The sequence below is a fragment of the Centruroides vittatus genome, unplaced genomic scaffold (assembly GCF_030686945.1).
Source record: "Centruroides vittatus isolate TY-2023 unplaced genomic scaffold, ASM3068694v2 contig_1506, whole genome shotgun sequence".
In the NCBI taxonomy this organism is placed as follows: domain Eukaryota; kingdom Metazoa; phylum Arthropoda; class Arachnida; order Scorpiones; family Buthidae; genus Centruroides; species Centruroides vittatus.
In genome coordinates, this window is record NW_027120931.1 from 401,918 (window position 1) to 426,546 (window position 24,629).

The 24,629-nt window shown below is 29.1% G+C and overlaps 1 protein-coding gene across 1 annotated transcript in view; it reads left to right on the forward strand.

Annotated features, from left to right (window-relative positions):
- The window catches only part of LOC136968689 (glucose transporter type 1-like), a 35,650-nt gene extending 16,028 nt beyond the window's left edge, over positions 1–19,622 (forward strand). The window contains 16 exon segments of the mRNA XM_067262698.1: positions 6,595–6,684; positions 8,756–8,795; positions 8,798–8,850; positions 13,569–13,729; positions 14,010–14,134; positions 14,208–14,276; positions 16,711–16,812; positions 17,232–17,340; positions 17,397–17,505; positions 17,595–17,693; positions 17,800–18,012; positions 18,083–18,158; positions 18,235–18,362; positions 18,448–18,667; positions 18,747–18,960; positions 19,052–19,622. Coding sequence (XP_067118799.1) covers positions 6,595–6,684; positions 8,756–8,795; positions 8,798–8,850; positions 13,569–13,729; positions 14,010–14,134; positions 14,208–14,276; positions 16,711–16,812; positions 17,232–17,340; positions 17,397–17,505; positions 17,595–17,693; positions 17,800–18,012; positions 18,083–18,158; positions 18,235–18,362; positions 18,448–18,667; positions 18,747–18,901 — 1,749 coding nt within the window. The 3' untranslated portion in view covers positions 18,902–18,960; positions 19,052–19,622.
- Positions 19,623–24,629: the final 5,007 nt, after the last annotated feature.

The window sequence follows — 24,629 nt, forward strand, 5'->3', positions numbered from 1 at the left end:
TAATATACGTTCACAGAAATATTTTTTAACAATCGCTCTTCCTATTTTCTTCAAGTTTCTTCCTATTTACTTAACACTTAATTCTATAACTCGTGCATATACAAGCTCATATATAAACTCTTCATACTCGAATTACACGAGTATTTGCTTTAAGCAGACTTCGGTTAAAATTTAAATATCTTAATTAGCTTCTACTAATTGTTCATAACTGTCTCTTCTACCAATCGCTATTAAAATGATAATGTTGTCTTAATCACCATTAATGAAATATGTCTATCTTAATCATAATTAATAGTAATCTTTTCAACTAATCATCAATAATATATCTTTTAAGCAATCGCCGTTAGAAAAAAAAAACATACAACCAATCGTCTTTAAGATAAAAAATCTTCTAACCAATTACCTTTAAGACAAACATACTTCGTCCAATCGTCGTTAAGACCACTCTTCTCTCTAACCAATCTTCGTTTAAAATTCTTAAGATCTTAAATAATTTATATATATATATTTTTTTCCAAGTTGCTTATGTATGTATTTAAGATTTAGTTCTATAACACCTTCATATCTAAACCTCATTTATGTAGGATTTATGGAATTTAGACGGGTATTTGCTTTAACAGTCTTAAGTTAAAGTTTAAATATCTTAATTAATGTTCAGAAAAGAAGAAGAAGAAGAAGAAGGATAAAAGGATTTCTAGAAAATAATTTCTTTTCTCGAGTAATAGAAACTAAACGTGTACGAGTATCATTCGTTACTCTATTCTAGAAAAGAAAATTCTTAAACTACTTAACAACTTTTAACATCTTTAGCGCCTCATTATCTTCCTCTGAAAAAAGCTAAAGAGGCGGGTATGCGATAGTAAACGTAATGATGTACTTAAACACGTATTCTTTGTTAAGAATCACAAGAATAACTCAGCTTATATATATATATTTTAATACGTATTTTTTCCCCAAATAAACGAAGGTATATATAAAATAAAGGCATGGAAACACATTTTCTACTAAAGTCGATAGATAAAAGTAACATTTTATTCCAATAAATGCCATTTAAAAATTTTAATTATTGAAGAAAATCGTTATCTTGTATGATAGGTTTGATGAGGAATCGGACAAATTTTCCGGATTTAATTTAATGAATAAATTACAAAAGAATGGTTGATATTGGAAATTATTTGAAGGGATTCTTCATTTAATTTACTAGTTATTAAACATGAATCAAAATTGATTGGATTTAACTTTTCTTCGTAGATTTAAAATTCATTCTTTCGTATAGGCCTATATATATATATTTTTTTTTAAATGCAGATACTTAATTTAATGGAAACAAGAAGCATTTATATCAACGAAACTACTATATATCTGCTAAAAAATCGATGGAAATTGAGAATCTATCGAATATATATCTTCTATTTAATATAAAAATTAAAATGCTGATTCAAAAGTTTATCATCTGAATCAATCGAGGATTAAAATAGAGTTTGAATTATTATTTTCTGTAAGGATACGTTCGTTCTTCACGTCTTACTGATATAATCTATACCAAATTTAGAGCTTCTTCTTCGTTAAATCGAGGAGTCTATCGAATATATTTTAAGGTGAAGAATATATACTTCAAATATTCATGTTCTAATTCAGTAGAAGATTTAAACAATGTCTCAGCTGTTATTTTCTATGGGAATATATTGTAATTCTACTTACTGGATGATACTCTTGCTGAAGAGAATCCATACCAACGTTATCGTTCTTCCTTTGCTAAATTGAAGAAATTATTGGATATAGGCATGTATATTCTTATATTTAAGATAAAAAGTGAAATAATCGATTCAAGTATTCATTATCTAATTCAATTGTGGATTAAAATAAAGTTTTAGCAGTTATTTTTTACAGGTGTGTATGGGAATCCTAGTTGAAACAAAAACGTTTGATAATGCTTTTTAGTCTTAGAGAAGAGACGAAGTGGGATTTTTAAAATGTCAAAAAACGCCAGGAGTACTTTGCCAAACGGGTAGAGTAATGCAAAATGGATTTTTCGATTTTTGCTTGGGGTTCACAACGCAATTACCATTGATTTAAAAGCGATTTCTTTTCTTTATTCTATCGAAGAATGATTAATGCGAGTTTTCGAGTGAGGAAAGCTTTTGATGATTGATTTCATTGAAACGTGTTTAGTAGATACGTCATATCATTATTTACTCCTGTTTTCACTCTTTCTTATCCTATAATCTCTTATTGTAAAACATATTTATCATCATTGGAAGAAGGGGAATCATTGCAATACTCTCTCTCTTATCGGCACAGAATGTAACAGAATCGTACATCCCGACGTAATTTTCGATCATGATTTATAAATAAGATAAAAGACCTTTCATTGACAAAATATATTCGCTTCTCTGATTAGTTAAAGGAGAAATATAAACGACGAAATGCGTGTTTGGAGACAGTTGGGATATTAACCAATCACGCGTAATCTAAATATTCCATAATCCCGCCCTTCATTATTTAATCCTCGCCTTCAACCAATCAGCTAATCGAACTCGCGTTAACTATAAAAGAACCTAGTTTGTTTAGAATGTCGCAACTAAAAAATTTCAATGGAAAAATTTGATAAACTACCAAAGAATAATGTAAGATTCTGTTACTTATATATATGTGCGTACATAAAAATATACATCTGTTTTCTTTTTCTGGAGCAATATGAGTCCCTGGAGTGCCATTAAAAAAATTATATTACTTTTGGAAATTGCCAAAGAGACCAAAGTACCATAGCTTTTGGCTCAAATCACGGCTCATGACTCGAATTCTCTACATACCGTTACAGAGTCATTACAAATACATATCTCTAATATCAATCTACGCATATTTGCTTGGATAATGTTGTCATTTGCAGTTGTTGACAGAATTACGTCAATCTAATTCTTCCCTATGATCGATAAGTCATTTAACCTCGACGTAACGCTAATGAACACTAATTTTCTTGAAAACTATTCCCGAATAACGAAAGTAAACGATTACTTTTACAAGAATCGCGTAATTTTCCCAACAAAATTTCTTTTTTTTTTTTACCACAAAAATAGTTTTAAATTAATTTTACATGAAGTAAATTCTCGAGTATACATATACTCGATATCAAGATATAGGTCATATATACAGTATATAACTTATATCTTGATAAGTATATTAGATTTAGAAGGCAATGAATATTTTTAATTTATTAAAAAACCTGCAAAAATTCTTGAATAAAACATTGTTGCATCTATAAATATTTTAAAAATGGAAGAATTAAATGTATAATTCGATTAAATGTTGCCCTAAAATAGCTTTTTCCTTCATTTAAAATAAAAAAAGAAAAAAAAAAAAAAAAAAAACATAAAAAAAATAATAGACTATAAACAAAAAAAAAATAATAAAAAAAAACATAAAAAAAAAAACTAAAAAAATAATAAGTAAAAAATAAAAAACAAAAAATAAATAAAATAAAATAAAAAAAGAATTTATAAATCTAATAAAATCTTAAATAATAAAATTAAAATAAATATAACTAAATAATAAAAAAAAAAATAAAATAAAAAAAAAAAAAAAAAAATAAAAAAAAAAAAAAAAACAAAAAAATCTAAAGATTTTATATATAAAAAAAAAAATAATACAAAACACTAATAAATATTTAAAAAAAAAATATATGTGTTATTGTATAAAAAAATAATAGATAGGATAATATAATAAAAATATAAAAAAAAATTTATTAAATAATAAAAATAAAAAATAAAAGAAAAAAATAAAAAAAAAAAAAAAAAAAAAAAAAAATAATATGAATAAATTATAAAAAATAATAAAGATAAAAAAAAAAAAAAAAAATGTTATATAGTTTCTTGCCACAAAAAAAATTAACAAACAAAAATTTAAAAAAATAATAAATAAATAAAAAAAAATTAATTAAATTAAAAATAATAGACAAAAAAAAAATAAATAAAAAAATAAATAAAAATAAAAAAATAAAAAATAAAAAAATATAAATAAAAATAAAAATAATATAAAAAAAAACAATTATAAAAAAATAAAAATAAAATAAATAAATTACAATTAAAAAAAAATAAAAAAAAATAATATAAATATAAATAGAATTATAAAATAATAAAATAAAAAAATAAAATTAAGATTAAATAATAAATAGTAAAAAACAAAAACTAATTAAAAAAAATAAAAAATAATAAAAATAAAAAAATAAAAATAAAAAAAAAAAGGAAAAAAAAAAATAACCACAAAAATAGTTTTAAATTAATTTTACATGAAGTAAATTCTCGAGTATACATATACTCGATATCAAGATATAGGTCATATATACAGTATATAACTTATATCTTGATAAGTATATTAGATTTAGAAGGCAATGAATATTTTTAATTTATTAAAAAACCTGCAAAAATTCTTGAATAAAACATTGTTGCATCTATAAATATTTTAAAAATGGAAGAATTAAATGTATAATTCGATTAAATGTTGCCCTAAAATAGCTTTTTCCTTCCTTCTCTTCTTTTTTTTCTGTTCGAAGAGGAAAATCGTTAAAACAGCATCTCTGCACTCATCCCTTATCTACACTCGAAAGTTCTGATGATAATTTTTGTACTTAATTGAGCGTTGGAAAAACGAATAATTTATGCAGAAATTTGACTTGATCATAAATTTCCATTATAAAAGTATACATCCAAGCAAGGAAAATGGCATAAATAATCCATCTTTAAACGGATGATAATTAATTAAATACATTATATATATGAGTTGACATAGAATAGAGTTTCCTCTTGTTTTTTCTACTTGGTAAACTTATATATATGTATATATAACCGATATAAAATCCAATTTAAACACATCCATCATTAAAAATTACGTCGAACAATATGATGTGATTAAAGAGAAGTAAGGTATTAAGTCTTTGGTTTCCTTTACTTAGCATGGCAGCTGCTCCTTCCTCCTTCTGACGGAAGGTTAGATAATTAAGTAGTGTTTGACCGATTGCTTGTCATCTCGGTCACAACGTGTCATCCATATAGACTCACAAACAGATATAACATCACCTTAATGACCTATATAGTCATTCCACTGTTAAGCCTGTGATAGAAGTTATACCAATCTTCACTACTCACACAAAATACAATTAAATATAAAGCTTAGTCAATAACTAACTTCACCTTCTAAACAAATTGATTTTCCATTTGCTAGAAACACAAACACTTCTACAAGAACAAACTCGTATCCAATCCAATCTGGAAAATGAATCGTTTTCTTCTTGCTACACATACATATATATCTGGTTTTCTTTATAAATAATTTATTTATTGGCTATTTCTACGATTTTAATAGATGTAAATTAGAATTTTTTTTACCGAGAACAACCCGAAAAACTCATTTTCATTCGAGATATTTCGCATCTTTGATGTCCATATTCTTAAAGATTTCCTCTTTTTTTACCCTCATATTAATGCGTGAGTAACGAGGATAATATGTAAAGGTGTGAGGCATTTTACTCAATAACCTTAACAAACTATGATTAATTCAGTTTATAACATGGGTTTTGCTTGTTAACATAAAGTACTGAGAATAACAGTTGGATAGAATTGAATTGAGATTGATCTGGCAGGTTTCTTGCTCCAGGCAACGTTATGTTTAGCTGCAGATGGCAATATCATTCTGAACAGGACCATAATCCGATAAAGTAGCAGAGATGTTTGCCATTTAATTCTTGTAACTCTCAATTCTTCATTAGCCTCAGAGGAGAGGCATCAGAAATCATTAAATTTTGTCCTTTCGACATTAAATTCGCATGCACTTAGTAGAGAAACTGTGACAACATTCTTTCCTTTTAAGACAAATAATACAATTAAATATTCAACTTTTGATGCGGTATTTTCAATCGAATGTCAAGTACAATAACGGACCAATCAAATTTGTTGATTTCGTTCGCTTGAACGATAAACGAGAAAAGTTTTAAGTAAGTAACCAATAAAAGATCTCGATTATTAAAATGAGGCTTAAATATTACGAAAACTCCTCCTACTTTTCCTTTCCGCTTAAATAAGTTAAATTTTATATGATATAATAAAACAATTCTTTTTTCCCAAATTAAATAATGTTAATTGTTGCATATTGCTGGTATGTTTGTATGCTGTAAATAATAACTTTTGTGTGTGAATATTTATCACTTTGTAGACTTAACTTTTTTTTGTTTTTTTTTTAATTAGAAACGGTTGAATACTTGATTATATTGCTGCACGCTGCACTATCCTTTGCTTTGCTTCTCGGCACTGCTTTTAATTTACTTTCTCTTTGATGAAAATCCCTCAAGAAGTTTACAGTTAAATCCCCGAAGTCTAATTTTTTTGTGCTTTTGTCAACGCGTTATTTTGCATGAAAAACGAAAGAACCTCCAAACGAAACCATTTTGATTAATAGCTTTATAAAAAAATGAAAAAAAAGACAAATGTGGTATTTTGTTGTTTTTCCTCTTGTTTTGTTTTGATAAGAAACAATTTTGCTGGCTGACCTTTTTTTCTTTTTTTGTGATGTTTTGACTACGATATTTTGGGATTTCTTCTACAGTTTGGTTGGTGGCGATGGAGACTTGGGGATGACTTCTATCCACGGGGCCATATCAACTTAGCCGCCCTGCATGATGCCACACGTTGTGAAGTAAGTGGTATCGTCTTTTCTCTCAACGAAATATACTGTAGGTTAAGCTAATCACGTGACTAGGTATAACAGAAACCATGTTGAATTATATCAACAAGACTATAATAATTTTAACTTTTATGTAAAATTGTAAACATGCATTAAAAAATCGCATTATCTAATGTAATTTCTATTTATGTAAAATCTAATTTAAACATTTTACACATAGTCTTTTTTTTTTTTTTTAGATTAGTGAATAATAACATTTTTCAACTTTGAACTTAGAACCTAGTCACGTGTCACTGCCGAGTTATACCCCTTTCTAACATAATTACAGTATTTACATTTCAAAAGTCAAGAGTTTAGTTTTAAACCATTTGCAAATGATGAAAGACAAAATCATTTTTGAAGGAGGAGGAGTTTAATCAAGATGATTGTTAGGTCGTACGAATTTTCGTAGTTAGAAACTTGGATACACAACAGTCTACTTGGCCTAGTTATTTCGCGAATATATAAATCGAGAAAGTTAAAATTAGTCTCATGAAACGACTAAAGAAATTTTGACATACTTTGAAATTATATTTTTGAATTAAAAAAAAAAAAAAAAAAATGGAAGCTGTTGGTAGTTAAGTGTAGGATCTTTACATAAAAACTTACTTCTGATTCCTTTTTTTTAAATGATCTACAGCTGTGTCTTGATTTAATTAATTCGCTGTCAATGGAAGAAACTGTGATGTGACATTATCAGCAATACGAAACAATCAAGCAATAAAAATTCGTCAGGAGTAGACACCACTGATTCTAAATGTATTGCTCTATTAATCAATCCATAATTCTAACTAAAGACTAACTCCAGTCCGTACAAAAGCTTCCTAATGTGTACTAGGCCTGTACAGAAATATTCACTTAATAAACAATCAATTAATCTAAAAAAAATTTTATAAATATTTTACCCAAAAAATGGTCTATTTTAAAACGAGTAATTATGCAAAAATTATAATTTTAAATGCAAAAAAAAAAATGAACGAAATTAATTCTAGTAATTAGCTAACATCTCTAAAATTACATTTAGTGGATTAGTTTTCTGGATTAGAGAGAAAAACCATCTCGCCACTATACCACCTGTCTTTCACTTGTGTAATTAATGTCAAAATACTGTTTTTTTTTATTATTTTAAATGATCTTTTATACACTTTTTTAGTGATGATGATATAAAAAAAACTCAAGATTTTTTAAAGTAAATTTCAAATATAATAAGGCTAAATATGGTAAGGAAATTAACTAATTAAAGAAATTAATCATATTAACGAATGATTCACGTTCAATTTAGAATTAAGCGTAAGCTTTTCCATTTAATAATCGATTAGTCATTAATCTGGAGCCATTATTTTTGTGTGTATTTGTATATATTTTTTTAAAACACGCGCACACTTCTCTCCCACTTTCTCTCTCTCTCTCTATCTATCTTCTTCTCCTTCTTCTTCCACCTTGGAGCGAAAATAGTTTTACATTTGATATTTTTCAATCTTTTCTAGCGATAGAAAATATTATTTCTTATATAAAGAAGAAATATTGAATCAAAACAACATTTGACGTGTAAACACTTTTGGTATATTTTGTCAGTAGTTTTTATTTTTATTTTTATTTTTTCTTTCCTTTTCCTACCACTTAAACCAAAATACTACTGGCGATAAACAAAACGGTTTTCTCAACAAGAAAAAGAGAAGGAAAGATAGAGAGGGAGAGCAATGAAAAGAAGAAGTTTTGTTCAGTTTCCACTTGTATTAATCTGTTTCTCAATATGATGGCTTACGCAGCGTAATCCTCTGATCTGCTGATGTTATAAAATTGAATATGGTTCTTGGCATCAGCGACAAATTAGCTGGTAATGAATGACTTTGCCTTTCCACTTGGTTATTATACCTTTCACTAACATGTGCAGGCTCATTTCTCAACGGGAATCAGCCTTGCTTTTCCACTAAAGCGTAAAAAGCAATTCTTCCTAATGTAGTCATAATTACTAAACTCATATTCTTCTGTTTTGTGAGCGCTTAAATTTGTTTTCCCATATTTTTTTCTCTTCTTTTTCTAGGGTTTGACATGTATGCTGGTGTTCTCCATCTTTGCTGCCGTCCTGGTATGTTTCAATTTGGTTACAACACGGGAGTAATCAATGCTCCACAAACAGTAAGTAAAAAACAATTCTTTTTAAAAAATTACTTATATATATTAATATATATATATATATAAAGAGAAGTCTATAATTTAATAAAAATTACTAAATTTTTCATAATTAATTATTAAAAACACAACTGAATCAATAAAATAGACGATAATTACATAATCATAAAATATCTGCCTTTTCTGTAATTAATTCATAAAATCTGACCATTAAGAAACATTGTTATTGTCATTTGCTAATAAACCACGCCTCTTTAAACTCTGATTATTATTTAAATTCATATTAACCAATATATGAAAAGTGGGGCGTGTTATAAACTTAAACTCGTTACGTAAAAGTAATCTGACCAATAGGAATAACTTCGACGAATCGTTTTAATTTGCTTTGTATCCGATTAACCAATAGTTTGAACATGCGATTATAATTTTATCCGATGAAGCTATAATGTTGTATTATAAATTTATTCACAGAATGGAGACTTTATTAAGCATGAAACATGCTGTTAATAGAACATGTTGATGATTTTATGAAGGATGCAATTTGATAGACAGATATTAAGCATCTATGCTAATGATTATTGGTAGTGCACCGTCTAATGACTGCGGATGAATGTAATTTCCCAACAGTTAATCCGTTTAATTTTGTAATTATGACTTAGGTTTCTCAGTTAAGCGTGGTGTTTTAACAAATCAATAATGTAAAAAAATTCCTCCTTTATAAAAATAACATTCTATTAAACAAAAATTTTAATAAAACAGAAAAAAAGTTTTTTAAAATTCTTATCTAAAGACATTACAAATTGCTAAACCTTTTAAAAAAACAAAAATTCATCGAAATAACGGTGTTAAATGTAAAAGTTGTAATGAAACACGATTTATTTTCATGTAAAAATAACATTTATTAGTAATATTTATCGAAATTTTTATTATTTTTAAAATTTTGTAAACTAAATTTGACTTCACATAACCTTTATTTCTTTAATAAAAAAAGACTTTTTTGGCCTTGAATGGATTATTTTACGGTGTATATTTGATTTTTTATTCTAAAATATGTCAATACTTTCGAGTTTTTCGATAAAATATATATATATATATATATAGACCTATATACATACATACATACATTTTTCTTCGTTTTTTTGGGGTTATCCATTTTGTTTAATACAAAATAGTTCAAAAAATTTATGTTAGTGTAGTATTATATATATTTTTTCAGAGAACAGAAATACAAATCGATTTTTATAAGCCTGAAAGGCTAGAAAAATGTATCAAATTTCAGTAATAAATTTTGAAAAAAAAATTTACTAAACACTTAAAATTTCTGCATACGAATTTATAAAAGAGCTGTTATGAAATGTAAGAGACTTATGCATATATACAGAGGACCAGAAATCATTTAACCACGTTTTGTTTCGTATTAAATGTGTTTTTCTTTTGCAAAGTTGTGGAAAAAATTTACATTTCGAAATGGTTAACTGACGTTTTAGCCACCCCATTTATAAGAGAGGAAATTTAATCGAATAACTTTTTAAACCATCCTACATAACTTACTTTCGAAGGCAGTAATTTAGTCTCTGTAAATGTAAACTGGCTTCTGGCCACCCTGTATTCTTTGAAGACAGCAATTGGCTTTAGATGAATCTTGTGTATTTCAAATACTTTTAATTAATATAAAAATAATCAAAGTTTTTAAATACAAAATTTACATCTCATTAATGAAAAAAAAACCAAAAATAATTAACATTCACCACTTTATTAATGGGAAAAATGAACTGCAAAACTCATATATGCTTAGATAAATTAAGATAATTTAAGAATATTCTAAAAAAAAATATGACATAAATTGCATTTAAATCTCAGCATATTAATTATTGCACTTGAAAACATAATCCTATCATCCTTCTAAAATATGTTTCGTGTATTAAAAGCTTTAATTAAATTTTTATAAAATTAATAATAAAAAAATTAAGTTTTTTTTTTCTTCTTTTTTAAGTTTAAAGATCATATATCACGTGGTGGATTGCATCTAAAGCAGAATTTCTTCTGCCATGAAAACTTCTTTGAGTCATCAATTCAATTTTTTCTGCAAACGAATTCTTTTCTTCTAGAACAAATTTATTACTCTATAATTATTTTTAAGATCTATTTATGCATTAACTCTATATTTAACTGTACATTTAAATGTAAAATGTAATTTTTGTTAGCGTAATTAGCAGAAAAATGACATATTAGATTCGATTGAAAAGTAAAATTTCCATTAAAAATATATTATTCTAGTATAAATTTAAATAATTTTAAGGTTAAAAAAATTATATAAGGTAAGTCGGGGAAGATACCACTAATCTGCCGGACTTCAATTTTAACCATATTTTAATTTAAATATCACATGACTTCCGGTCCGTGCCGGAAGTTCGTATATATATAATCGTGGTCTCCAGCCCCCAAGTTTTCCATATATGGTCTCGATTTTCATCTATCTAACTCCATTCTCGGGATTAACGAAGACCAGACAGACGGACAAACGAACGATAGCGGGGAATATACAGGTCTGCAATTTGGAAATTGCAACTTCAATAACGTGGTGTGCTTGGTACTAATTAATTAATACCGTTGACTACTTCATATTCCATACAACTGTCATCTTACCCGTATGTCGGGAACGAAAGATAGGAAATTTCGGTTACTTGCTGCCTTCTAGTAAAGATCTGGAGTTTTATAACGAGGTACAGTTACAGAAATATCTCACAACCATCCTCGGAATAAGGAATATGTCTTAATATACGGGAAACTACACCTCATACTCGTGTATTAGAAGTTTGGATTTGTTCAAGGATACGCGATCTACCGAGGGAGAAGATGCCCCGTGAGGATTTTCTATAGAGAATTTGCCTCTATTTAGGTGTTACGAACGTGAAGAAGGGTTTTATTCACGTGGAAAACCCGTTGGAGAAGTGAAAACCCAATGACAAACTGTGTTCAGTTTGGTTTTTATCCCTTCGACCAATGGTGGCCTGTGTTTTAAGATATATTCCTTAGCTTGGGGCATCTTCCCCACTTACCTTATTTCGTTAATTTTTATGTTTAAAATTAAAGTTCTTGAAAAGTTATCATCGTACGTTGAAATATAATGAAAATTTTAATACTTCTTAAACATTTTAATTTATTATTTAATTAAAATTTTAATTTATTATTTAATTAAAATTAATCTAAAAATATTAAATAAATGAATTTTTTAGTAAATTTAAATGTTAAAAACCTTTCTAAAATATTTATTTATATAAATTTCCAATATCTAACCGTTAAATTTACAATTTAATTAACAAGACATGATAAATTCCCATTAGCCATTAATAGTTATGTCGAGAAACATCATAATATTAAATAATTTATTAATTTATTTTCGTCGGAAATCTTTTATATAAATAAAGTAAAAGTTGTACATTTTAAATGGCTTCTTACTTAATTACGTATCATAATTGCAATTACTGAAACAGAGCAGAAAATTGCTTTGAAGTGGTCATTATGAATTCTTTAAAAGTCTCGAATTTTAGAAGCTTGTACTTCGTCTGGAAATTATTTCTAAATCTATAACCTTACGGATTAAATATAGATTATAATCTAAAGAAGATGTTGAGAATAAGCTAAGGATAATGTGTTTAATAAGATATAGAAGATGCTACGAGGAAGCTGAAGAAGGTGTTGTTAGACAAGGAAGATGTGATAGGACAAGGAAGATTTTGTACATGAGTCAGAAATACATTCTTTCCTCAATAAACAATTTAAAAAACAAATAAAGGAATCTTTAGTGTATGCATTTCTAAAAAATATCTTTGAACTATAAAAGTGTTTTATAAAATACAGAATTTTTATAACTTAAAAAATCTTATGTGGAAGAAGAAGAACGAGAAGAAAGAATATAAGACGAACCATTATCCATTGAAATTACAGGAATAATGTTTGTTATCTTGAAAGCTTTTCAAACATCCTTTGAATTTTACAGGAATCTTTTGGATTAAATACTTAACTCGTGTTTTTTTTTCTTCTTCTTCCTCCTAAGAAAATACATATGCAATTGCAAGAAATTCTGCTTTTTACCTTCTCTACGAAGTGCAAATGCACGAAAATGTGCATTTTATTAACAGAAAAATGGTATAGTGGATACACGCACCATTAAGTGATGCGGAAGATAAATCACTTTATCTAAAAAGATAAAAGAGAAATCTTTAAAGATGGCAGTTGTCAGAATTCGTAAGAAAATGGAAATTCTTGTAGCAGAAGTATAGTTTTATTTGAATCACGTCTCTCACATTCAAGAGAGAGAAACATATAGAGCACACCTTGTTTCGCACCATAAAATTCCAGCCAGTATCTATCCACCATTCAGAAAAATCTTCCATCGTCTTCTTTAGTTTTTGGACCAGAGGGATGCACGAAAAGCGCGTGCTCCGAAACTAGAATAAATGTTAAATATTTGATGGAAAAGTTTGCCGTTTCCAATATGACTTCGGGCAGTAAAGAAAATTCTTCCAGAACTTGAATATTCTGCAAAGATTTACTAGCAGTATTTTATATATATATATATATATATACGTATTTTTTTGGTAAATCGATAGGGTATCGCGTTGTGAAAAGACGAATATAGAAACAACACTCCAATGCACAGGTAGCTTTAGAGGAAATTGATGTTTTAAGAACGGAAGTGACGTATGTTTCGTTTCTTGCAGATCATCCAGGACTTCATACGCGACGTTTATAAGATGAGAACGGGAGAAGATATCACGGATAACTACAGAGATCTTCTGTGGTCCATCACCGTTTCTGTGTTTGCTATTGGAGGAATGGTAGGAGGCATCATAGGAGGCTCCATAGCAGATAAATTTGGAAGGTAAGTCTTCCGAATTCGCGAGAAAATCCTTCCTCTTCGAACAAACAAACAAACAAAGAAAAAAAATCCCTCAAACTTCCACTCTTTAACACGATACTAAGCAAAGAAAACAAGAGAAATCGATTAAAGATTTCCTAAAAATCGATGGAGTACGTCCATTAATTGATTGGACGACTAATTAACGATTAGTTTGAAAGTTTAGAGAAACAAAACTTGACGCTTTCTCGGTTTTTTTTCTCCTTCCTCTTCACAGCTATGATAATTTGTTATTGTTTGATAGGAAGAACGGTCTTTTATTAAATAACATCATGGGAATCATTGGCGCAGCCCTGATGAGCCTCAGCAAGATATCAAGAAGTTTTGAACTGCTGATTATCGGGCGTTTGATAATTGGCTTTAATTGTGGTACGTCATCAAATTAATAATCAAGATAAGAATTTCTTTAACCGTCTTTCACGAATTTCTCTCTTGTTTACAGGTCTCAATACAGCCGTAGTGCCAATGTACTTATCAGAAGTCTCTCCTCTAACCATGAGAGGAGGTTTAGGTAAGTTTATGTGTGACGTAGAAAATCGAGTCTACCCACTTGAATTTGACACTAGTCCCTCGGGTGTTAAGGGTAAATGGCCTCTTTCTAGTGTCTGTGTTAATCATTAAGAGTAGATACGTGTCGTATCGATATAACACGTAACGTCACTCAGGTAAGTTATCGTAACAAGCAGATAAACGGGTAGAGAAGAACACTACTTGACAGATAATCCCATACGGATAACAAAGATGTCGTCCTTCTTCTCTAACCATCGTCTCGTCGATATAATTATATATAAACTTTGTTTATCGTCGTCACGTCTAGTAAATATTCATTCAGTTTTTAGTGTAAGTTTGTCACTCATAGACGGGTGTCAAAGGTAAGTTTACCACTTGACGAAAGGGTGAAGTGTGTGTGTTTTTTCAAATGTTCCTTTCAAATATATATAAAAAAAAGCAGAGAAACGTACGTTTAAATTTTCATTTCTCGAGGAACGAGTTCAAAAGCCGAGGGACTATCCAACATGGAAACGATGCAAAACATCAATATTTCAACAGTTGATGCTTGTTGTAGAAGACGTCACACAATTTACTTTCTCTTCTTTTACCATTCGATTTTTATACATAATTTTAAAGTCGTAAAAGTTTCTTTAATAATTATTAAACATCGATGATAAAGATGCGATGCTTGATCATCTTAATCTTCCGCATCTCTGTTGATGTTTGAACGGTCCTATTATGTTTTCTGTATCAACAAAAGTAAAATAAGTATAGTGAGTTGGGGATAACTCGCATACGATAAGCTATTTTGGGATAAAAATACAGTAATTGTTTTTCTATTTAAAAAAAAATGCCTTACCATATAGAAAATGCCTTATTGAAAACCGTTCGTTTTAACAAAATATGGGGCAAATTGCTTGAGGAAATTTGCGCATTAGCACAAAACCATTTCAAAAAATCAATTTTGTTATATTTTCCCCATTCAGAACATGTAAATGGTTTTTACCAGTTGCATTTACACAGGTTTCCTGAAACCATATTTGGCATTCAGAACATTGTATCCAGCCATTAGGATTTCTTTGATTAACGTACGAAAGCTGGCAAGAACCACAGGATTCATCGCAATCTCTGAATGCCCCACAAGATGTAGTTGAGGTTTCAGATTTTTCACCCTTTTCCTTTGTTTTGCATGGACTTGTGTAATGTTTTTGGACTTTTAGTTTTTTAATATCTTCTACGAGGATGACATGATCAGATGATGATAAAATCTTAGCCAATTGCATTCTACTCCTCTTATCCCGAGTAACTCCATATTGAAATAGTGTTATTTCATTTATCAATGTGCCTGAAGATATCCACGAATCACAATTAGTCTTTCTTTTATATTTTCTGACCATAAAATATAACTTACCAATCGCAAACAATCACGTAAAATCCTCGGATCCAATCAAGTTTTACATTAAATTTTAATTTACACGTCCTTTAAGGGAAGATCGGATTATAAAAATTTCAGATGAAAAAGTTAATATTTTATAAAAGAAATTAAATTATTACCGTTGAAATCATTAAATATATATCTTATATAAATGTCAATATTGCAATTATACAGGGAGGAATTTAATTTTGTTTCCTTTTAAGCGTGGATAAATGAATCACACGCAAGTACTCATAAGTAATATTGTATAAGGAAAAGCAGTAAAGTTGTCTCGTAGCTGTCAGCGCGGAAAATTTGTCATTCAATTAATGTGCAAACTGGTTATAGCTAGTAAACAAGTAAATAAATTAAATCCCTTAAGGTTTATAATTAAATAATTCGATTATGGACAGAGAATTGGCGTTAAGATTTGTTTTCTCTTCCATTACAAAAAATAATTGGGTTGCCTTCTTCCATTGAAAAATCTTTGTTCTCTTCTATTGTTGTTTGTCCGATTTCATCACTTAAAAATGTTGTTGTTTCTTCTCTTCCATTACAAAAATGGTTGTTGTTTGTTCTTTGTCATCACGAAAAAGTTGTTGTTTCTCGCTTCCACTGCAGAAAAGATTGTTGTTTGTCCTCTTCTATTGAAAAACGGTTGTTGTTTCTTCTTTTCCATTGCAAAATGGGTGTTGTTTGTCCTCTCATCACAAAAAATTGTTGCTTCTTCACTACCACTAGAAAAAGGTTTCGGCTTTTTCTCTTCTAGTGCAAAAGATTGTTGTTTTTTCCCTCTTTTCCATTGAAAAAACGCTGTTTTTCTCGTCTTCTACTATAAAAAAGTTTCCAGTCCTTATCCATTACAAAAAAAAATTGTTGCTTCTCCTCTTCCATTACAAAAAAAAAAAAAAGATTGTTGTTTGTCCTCTTCCGATACAAAAACTTGTTGTTTCTTCTCTTTCATAACAATAAAATAACTCTGTATAAATCATTTTAAGTTGTTACTTAATTAATAATTGAAATAACTTATATCTTCTAGGTACAGTGAACCAGTTAGGTGTGACTGTAGGTTTGCTCATGTCTCAGGTTCTAGGAATTCAGGCTATCCTGGGCACTGAAAGAGGATGGCCTTTCCTTTTAGGTAAGAGGATTTCGATTACTTTAAGTACGGTTAACCTTAATGTAATTAATTAATTACCAACTTCGCCCTCATATCCGTACAGAAAATAATCTGCCGAGAAGTTACTTAATTTAGTAAGATATCGCTGTTCTGCCCGTGTTAAGAGAGACGTTATCGATTCAAAAATAATTATGAAGAGCCGTTGCTTCATTGTAATCAATTTCATTATTGGTGCTGTTACTAAAATTCGATACTTACGAGCGGTTGAATGGCTAGTTATACACTTAATGATCATTAAATAGTTACAAGATGCCCAATTATTTAATATTTGTTAAGTTCTGCAGCACGAAACGTCCATACCTTAATCACTAGCCAATTCTGTTAGCAATTAATAGTGTTTTTCTGATACAGTTCTGATGATTAGTAGTTTTAATTTTTAGGTATTGCCGTCTTACCGGCAGTTCTGCAGCTACTTCTCCTGCCCTTATGCCCAGAAAGTCCTCGATATTTGCTCATTTCGAAACGCGAAGAATCACTTGCACGCCGAGGGTAAGTCACAATTCCTTTATTAATTATTATGTGTAAGGAAAATAGGGAATGAAAAGTGTACCTACTCCTCAAACAGCATTGCAAAAGTTAAGGTGCTCAAGTCAAGTAGAAGAAGATATGGAAGAAATGAAGGCCGAAGAAAGATCCCAACAGCCTGAATCTGAGGTAAGAGGCACAGTTTTATGCTGAAGATCGTTTAGAAACCATGTTGAAACCAATGTTCTTGACGTTATCCGTGCATTTTTTTTCCATAGATAACTATGTGGCAGCTCATCTGTAACAAATCCATGCAGTTGCCGTTAGTGATAGGCATAGTCATGCAGCTATCTCAGCAGCTTTCAGGCATAAATGCAGTAGGTACTTTTTACTTTCCTTGCCGAAAAACCAAACAAAGTTGACGAGAATTCTTTTTTTTTTTCTTGGTTACTTTCGAATCTAAGATGAGATCCGTTTTTTCAGGTCCTATATTATTCCACTGGGCTTTTTACTGCGGCTGGTCTTACAGAAGACACAGCTAAATATGCCACTATAGGAGTTGGGTCTGTGTTGGTAGCCATGACACTTGTGTCTATACCTTTGATGGATAGAGCGGGTCGACGTACTCTTCACTTGTATGGACTCGGAGGAATGTTCATTTTCAGCATCTTCATCACTATATCTTTACTTGTTAAGGTAAATTATCTTATCATCCTCTACTTAAAATGCTTTTTTAGAATCATAACTTACACTTAGTATCTTTCAGTTCCTTTATCATTGGGTCACTTATTTAAGTGTAGTCAGCACTCTCTTTTTTGTCGTCTTTTATGCAATTGGTCCGGGTAAGTGATGTATGTTCTATATACTAAATTTGACATAAGTTTTGGCCTTGTAAATACGCAAAATTCCATCTTTCAGGTCCTATTCCATGGATGATAACTGCGGAACTCTTTTCTCAAGGACCAAGACCAGCAGCTATGAGCATAACAGCCCTCTGTAATTGGTTCGCTAACTTTATAGTTGGCTTGGTATTTCCACAAATGCAGGTAAATTCATCATCTTGTCGAGTCATCATCATAAATTTTTCTGTTTTCTCTTAATTCTTATTGATGGTTGAGCTTTATCCTTCAGAGGTTTTTCGAGAATTATACTTTCCTGCCGTTCACTGCGTTGCTAGCGTTTTTCTGGACGTTTACGTACAGGAAAATACCAGAAACTAAGAATAAAACCTTCGAAGAAATTGCAGCACTATTTAGGAGAGAGGACGTGATTAATGTGAATGGACTCGCTATCCTTCGAAAATCTCTGCAATCGGGTGAACTAATCTTTGAAGAGAAACAGATAGATCCTTGTGAGTGATTGGCAAATTGTTCAGTAGATTGTTATTGGTTAATTTATGGTGTTATTAACCTCTACTGTCGATTTTCTAGCTGCTGTAACAGCGAGAGAAGCGCTCAGCACTAGTAACCCATGTCTTTCACTGCAAGGCCAAATTCGCCATCAACCCCACTGCCAGCTTCGGGAATATTCTGGACGAAAAGAGTTCGTCGACATCACTCCGAATCATATCGAGGACCAGCTCTGACATCATACTCATCTCTCTACTGACATTCGCTTGTAATCAATCACAATAGATACCATCAGGTAAATAAATGTACAGAAATTCACTTACATCAATCCCTCCAAATATACTCCATTTTTTATTCATGTTATTTTTTTTTGAATTGTCTGGCAGGTTTTTTTGGGTGAGTGACAGAGGCTCAGGTACTGTTATACGCTTCCCTACATCCCTCCCCAAAGAAATATAAAGAGAAGAACAGAAAGTTTCGAAGAGAAGAAGAAGACGGTTGCATCTTCATTTTCCGATCTCTATACTTTCCACGTGAGATGACACTTCCCAGATTTATGCCAGGACTTTAACGAAGGCGCAAAAATTCGTGGGAAAATATGTCCTCTTCACCTTTCTTCAGACTGTCAGTTAAGACACGAGTCGACAGAGTGTATAATAAAGAAAAAAAAAACATCATCCACGGCATGGATTGGAAGAAACGACGTTTCTAAACAGTGCACCAACCCACACCGTCGATAAGTGTATATAGATATGAATATCTGAGCTATGCAGTCGTACACTCTGATCCACATCTTCCAAAATGTTTTCCCCTTTTCCCTTCTCCTACGATGCTTCCACTGAGGGGAACACTGTTGAAATCCCGTTTAAACGTGACTTTAAGACGATGGTGCCTTTTCTTTCCAGATGGAACTCATAAAAGACAAAAAAAAAAAAAAAAAACACACACACACACACACACATAAACCAACAATAAAACAAAATAAATAAATAATCTCAAATCTTATCGATTGATTCAGAAAAAAAAAGACAAAAATAATACAAGTGGCTCTATGGATCATTCGGCAAAAAACCGATTCAAATTCAGTTTTATTCATAATTCTTCGGTTTAGAATCGAGTGATTTTTTGAGTGATTATTAAAAAAAATATATATATATAAGAGTTTTTTGCACGAATTTGTGAAAAAAAGTTATATAATATCTTCTTTCCCCCGAGACTTTTTCCGATCCACCCCCTTCGATTCAACATTAAAAAAAGAAAAAAGAAAAAAAAGCATCCTATGATTCACAATCATCGCCATTAAAATCAATTTTTCTTATTATATAGAAAAGATAAAGAAGATGAAGAAGGAGAAGAAAAAGCACGAGAAAGGATGTTGATGATGATGTGATGTCGCGAAAATTCTATGTCAAAACTTCATGTCGATAAACCAACAAAAAAAAAAAAAAAAAATGTGTTCAAAAGAAAATATATATATATATATCAGAAAAACAGCAGAGAAAATAATTAAACAATTAATAATAATAATAATTACAAATAATAATTAATTATAATAATACTACTACTACTACTAATAATAAGAACATTATGAAGTTTTCATGTATTTAGAAGCGAGCAACCATACGAAGATGTGTTGTTAATTTTAATTTTAATTATAATTAATTTCTGATTTTTATGTTTGATGAACGTACAAGAGTTGGAAAATTTTATATAATATAAAAAAAAGTAATAAGAAATGGATTTGAATGGGTAAATTGCCGATTATTTGCAAGGATCTCGACAAGAAAAGAAAGAAAAAAACCTCTTTGAAATCATTCCCGCGCCACTTGGTCTCGAAAAAAAACAATAAAAATCTTAGCACTCCTTCTGTATATATATAAACTAATGATAGTGATGATGATGATGATGATGATGATGATGATAGTGACGATGATGTCGATGATGGTGATACGTTTCAGTTGGGATGATGATAATTTATATGTTGCAGTGTTGTTTGAATATAATGGTAAGATGCTACGAAAACCTTATGATGGAATTCAGGTTAGTTCAACCAAGTGGAATTTTATGCTCAGTTAAAAAAAAAAAAGTAATTTGGACCATCCAAATTATTTCGAAGAAATAAAAAAAAATATAATTAGGTAAATGATAATTTCTATAATAACAATTATCGGAACAAATATATATAAATATATATATACATATGTATAAATATATATGTATATATATACCTGGTTTTATTATCAGAACATCCATGTGATAATTAAAGTTATACCAGGTTTTCATTTGCCTAAATGGTTTATAAACATTCATAATTATCATTAAAATTTTAAATTTTCACAAATATTTATAGATTCAGTTTCATGGAATTTAATTTTTAAGTAAATTTAGGGAATTTTTGGGGTTTTTTTCGGGGGGAGGGGAGGAAAAGTGGGGGTTCTTCTCGTCGGTTGTAACTGGAAGATTGGGAAACTTTCCCTCTCTCTCGAAGAATAACGGGGAAATTTTGACGGGAAATTTTAGCCGTTTTAGGGAAATTTTAACTTGTATTGGTGTCGTGGGGAAAATTTTAGGGAATTTTTCGAAATTTAGAGAGATAATAAATGAAGTATTTTTTAATCCGGAAAGTGTCGTAATTCGTTACAACTTAAAGATGTGAAATTTTTTCTTGAAAAGAAATGTAGGGAAATTTTTAGCAAGTTTATAGAAATTTCAACGAAATTCTGGTTTATTTTTAATAATTCACAGTTAATTTGAATTTGTCTTCCAGTTATAACTTAAAATTTCGGAATTCTCATTCACAACACACAACAGATTAATATGAGTTGTAAGTGGAAGACAGAATTTTTCCCTATTTTTCGAGAAATATTGGGAAAATTTCTGTGTTTTGGGAAATAATAAAGAAATTTTTTTTCAAAATTTAGGGTAAAAATGTGGTATTTTTTAACTCTAAAATACTATAGAGTAAGCTTAAGTTACACATACTACAGCTTGAAGACAAGACGGTTTAATAAAGAAATATAGGGAAATTTTAAGGAAAATTTTTGATAATTCGAAATTTAAATCTATCTTTCAGTTACAACTTGATACCCTCAACACTCTCTCTTGTTTAACAAATAATAGATTAATGTCAGTTGCAACTGGAAGACAGTATTATCCTCATTTCTCGGGAAATAACGGAAACATTCTTGCTGTTTTAGGGACTAATAGGGAAATTTTTAAAGAATTTCTTAAAATTAAAGGAAAAGTGGGGTTATGTTACCGCAAAAATAACTCTAAAATTAAAATTATAAGCTTTAATTTATATCTTATTGTAACATGAAGTTTGGTGTTTTTATTTTTAAAAAATGTAGGGAAATTTTTACTGAATTTTTTGAAATTTCTGATTTATTTTTAATAATTCTAAGAGTCAATTTCATTTTTGCTTCCAGTTGCAACTTAAAATCTCAGCATTCTCTCTTATTTTACACATAATAAATTAAATGTCAGTTGCAACTGGAAGACTGGGGAATTTTCTCCTTCTCGGAGTAATTGAAGAAATTTTTCAGGGAATATAGGGAAACTTTTAAAAAATTTTTTGAAATTTATGGAGAAAAGCAAACATTTATTTACTTTTTCTTCTCGAGAAAGAATTGTAGAGTAGACTCAAGTTGTATCTCATTATGGCTTGAAAATTAGATGCTTTTATAAAGGAATGCAGGGATATCTTTAGGGAAATTTTTAAAATTTAAGGACAATTCTGGTTTAATTTTAATATAAAAATAATTTTAGAATAAAGATTTTAAGAATGAATTTGAATTTGTCTTCCAATTACAACGTAAAAACTCGGAATTTATTGTTTGTAGTAGAGAGAAAAACGAAATTTTCGTTAAATAATAGGGAATTTTTAATGAATTATTTAAGATTTAAGGAATTTGTTATATTTTAAAATTAGAAATAGTTGTAGTATAGAAATTATAAACGTTAACTCTGATCATCTTTCCAGTTACGACTAAAACCGTGGAATATATATATTTTTTAAATTATTATTATTTTAAGGAAAAATAGGGAAATTTTTAAAACCGTTTTAATAAATATTCGTGACTTGTATTATCAAATTCTCTACGATTTTTACCTATGTTATAAATTCCAGATTAAATTTTAATAGGTCTTGCAATTACGCGGGAAAAAAAGGGATTTCATTTGGGGATTAAAAAAAAATTTCTAATAAATCTAATACGATTTTTCCCTAAAATACACATTTCAGTTTAAGCTTAATTAATTTGTCTTATAATTACGACGAGGAAATAAAACCGATTTTATTTAGGGGAAAAAAACCTGAAATTTCCGATATATTTCATGCAATTTAAGGGAAAAAAAAGAGATAAATTTCTGGTAAATTTCATGCGATTTAGGGGAAAAAATTGCAATTTTCTTTAAAATAGAAATTTCAGTTTAGGTAAAGTAGGAAAATTTCTGACAAATTTGGGGGAAAAAAAACTACTTTTTCCCTTCTTAAATAAAAATTGCAGTTTAATCAGTTTCAGCACTCACTACGAAGAAATTGATTTTATTTAGGGAAAAGAAAGGGAAATTCTCTACTACAATTTTCAGCGGATTTAGGGGAAAATATTAGTGATTTTATTTAATACAAAATAAATTACGGTGTAAAAAGCAATGTAACGAGTGCGAGTAAGAACTTTTATTTAAAAAGTAAAAGGGGGAAAACAAAAATGGATGAAAGAACGAATTATAAAGTAAAAATATTCTGTGATGACATTCTTTGTCACAAAAATAACAAGAAGAATAAGAATTTTTAGTTGAAAAGAACATTTCTATCGAAACTATTAAATTAAGAAGCGATATCCTCTCGTTTAATCCCCATGAGACATTTAGCAATTTCTTCAAGATTTTAACAAAAATCAATATAATTTTTTCTTATAATATATATTTTAAATTCGAAAATAAAAAAAAGAAATGTTTTTAAATAAATTCTCCATCAATTTATCACTTACACTTAATTAATTATAGAATTTTATCTTCATCACTGATGTAATTTCTCATACAAAACTTGAATCTCTTCCATCTTTCCCTCATCTTTAAGTAATAAAAAATATATATATTTTTAAAAATAAAGCAAAAGTGATGTTTAAACTTCAAAATATCGATTGAATTTAGTTGAAAATTTAGATATTTTATGATAAAAAGGACGGGGGAAAAATCTGTTGGAGTGATGGTAACGAAGTTTATTTAACCGAATGCCAGTAACAGTTAAGGAGGAATGCATCACGATGAAGGAGAAAGTAAGAGAAGAAGGAGGAAAAAAAATGATTTAAAATTTATTCTAGATCGATTAAATATTCAAAATCTCGACTCGATCGTTAAAAAGATCAAATTTCTCCCCACAGAAAGTATATATATATATATGTATGTATATAAGAATACATTATAGGTCTACTTCTTACTATCCAGCTAGCTAGAAGATGGTATCGAGTTGAGTTTGCATGACAATTTTTCGTATAAATTATAGATTTATTCGTTTTCTAGATACTTTAACTATATTTAAACATTATCAAGACTTAATTAATTGTATAAATTACAATATAATCATTAATTCGTTTACTGTAAGATCAATATAATCTCTTTCATCCATCATAGGAACCGTGATAGCTAGTTAATACTTTTAGGATTTTTGTAACAAATATGAAAGAAATAATCGATTTTAAATTCAGGATTATATATATATATACTGTGTATATATTGTCCTAAGGTTACGTAATTGTACACCCCTATTCTGTAGTTGAAAAGAGATCATTTTGAAAGATACTGAATCATATTTTTCGCCATTGCTTCCAACGTAACAACAGTAACTACTGACCTTCCTAGACGATTATATTTAGTGCATTATTGATCAGATGATTCTCTTAGGGAAAATTCAACAAGGCGAGTATATAGACTTCAATTTAGAAAGATGAGGGAGATTAGTTA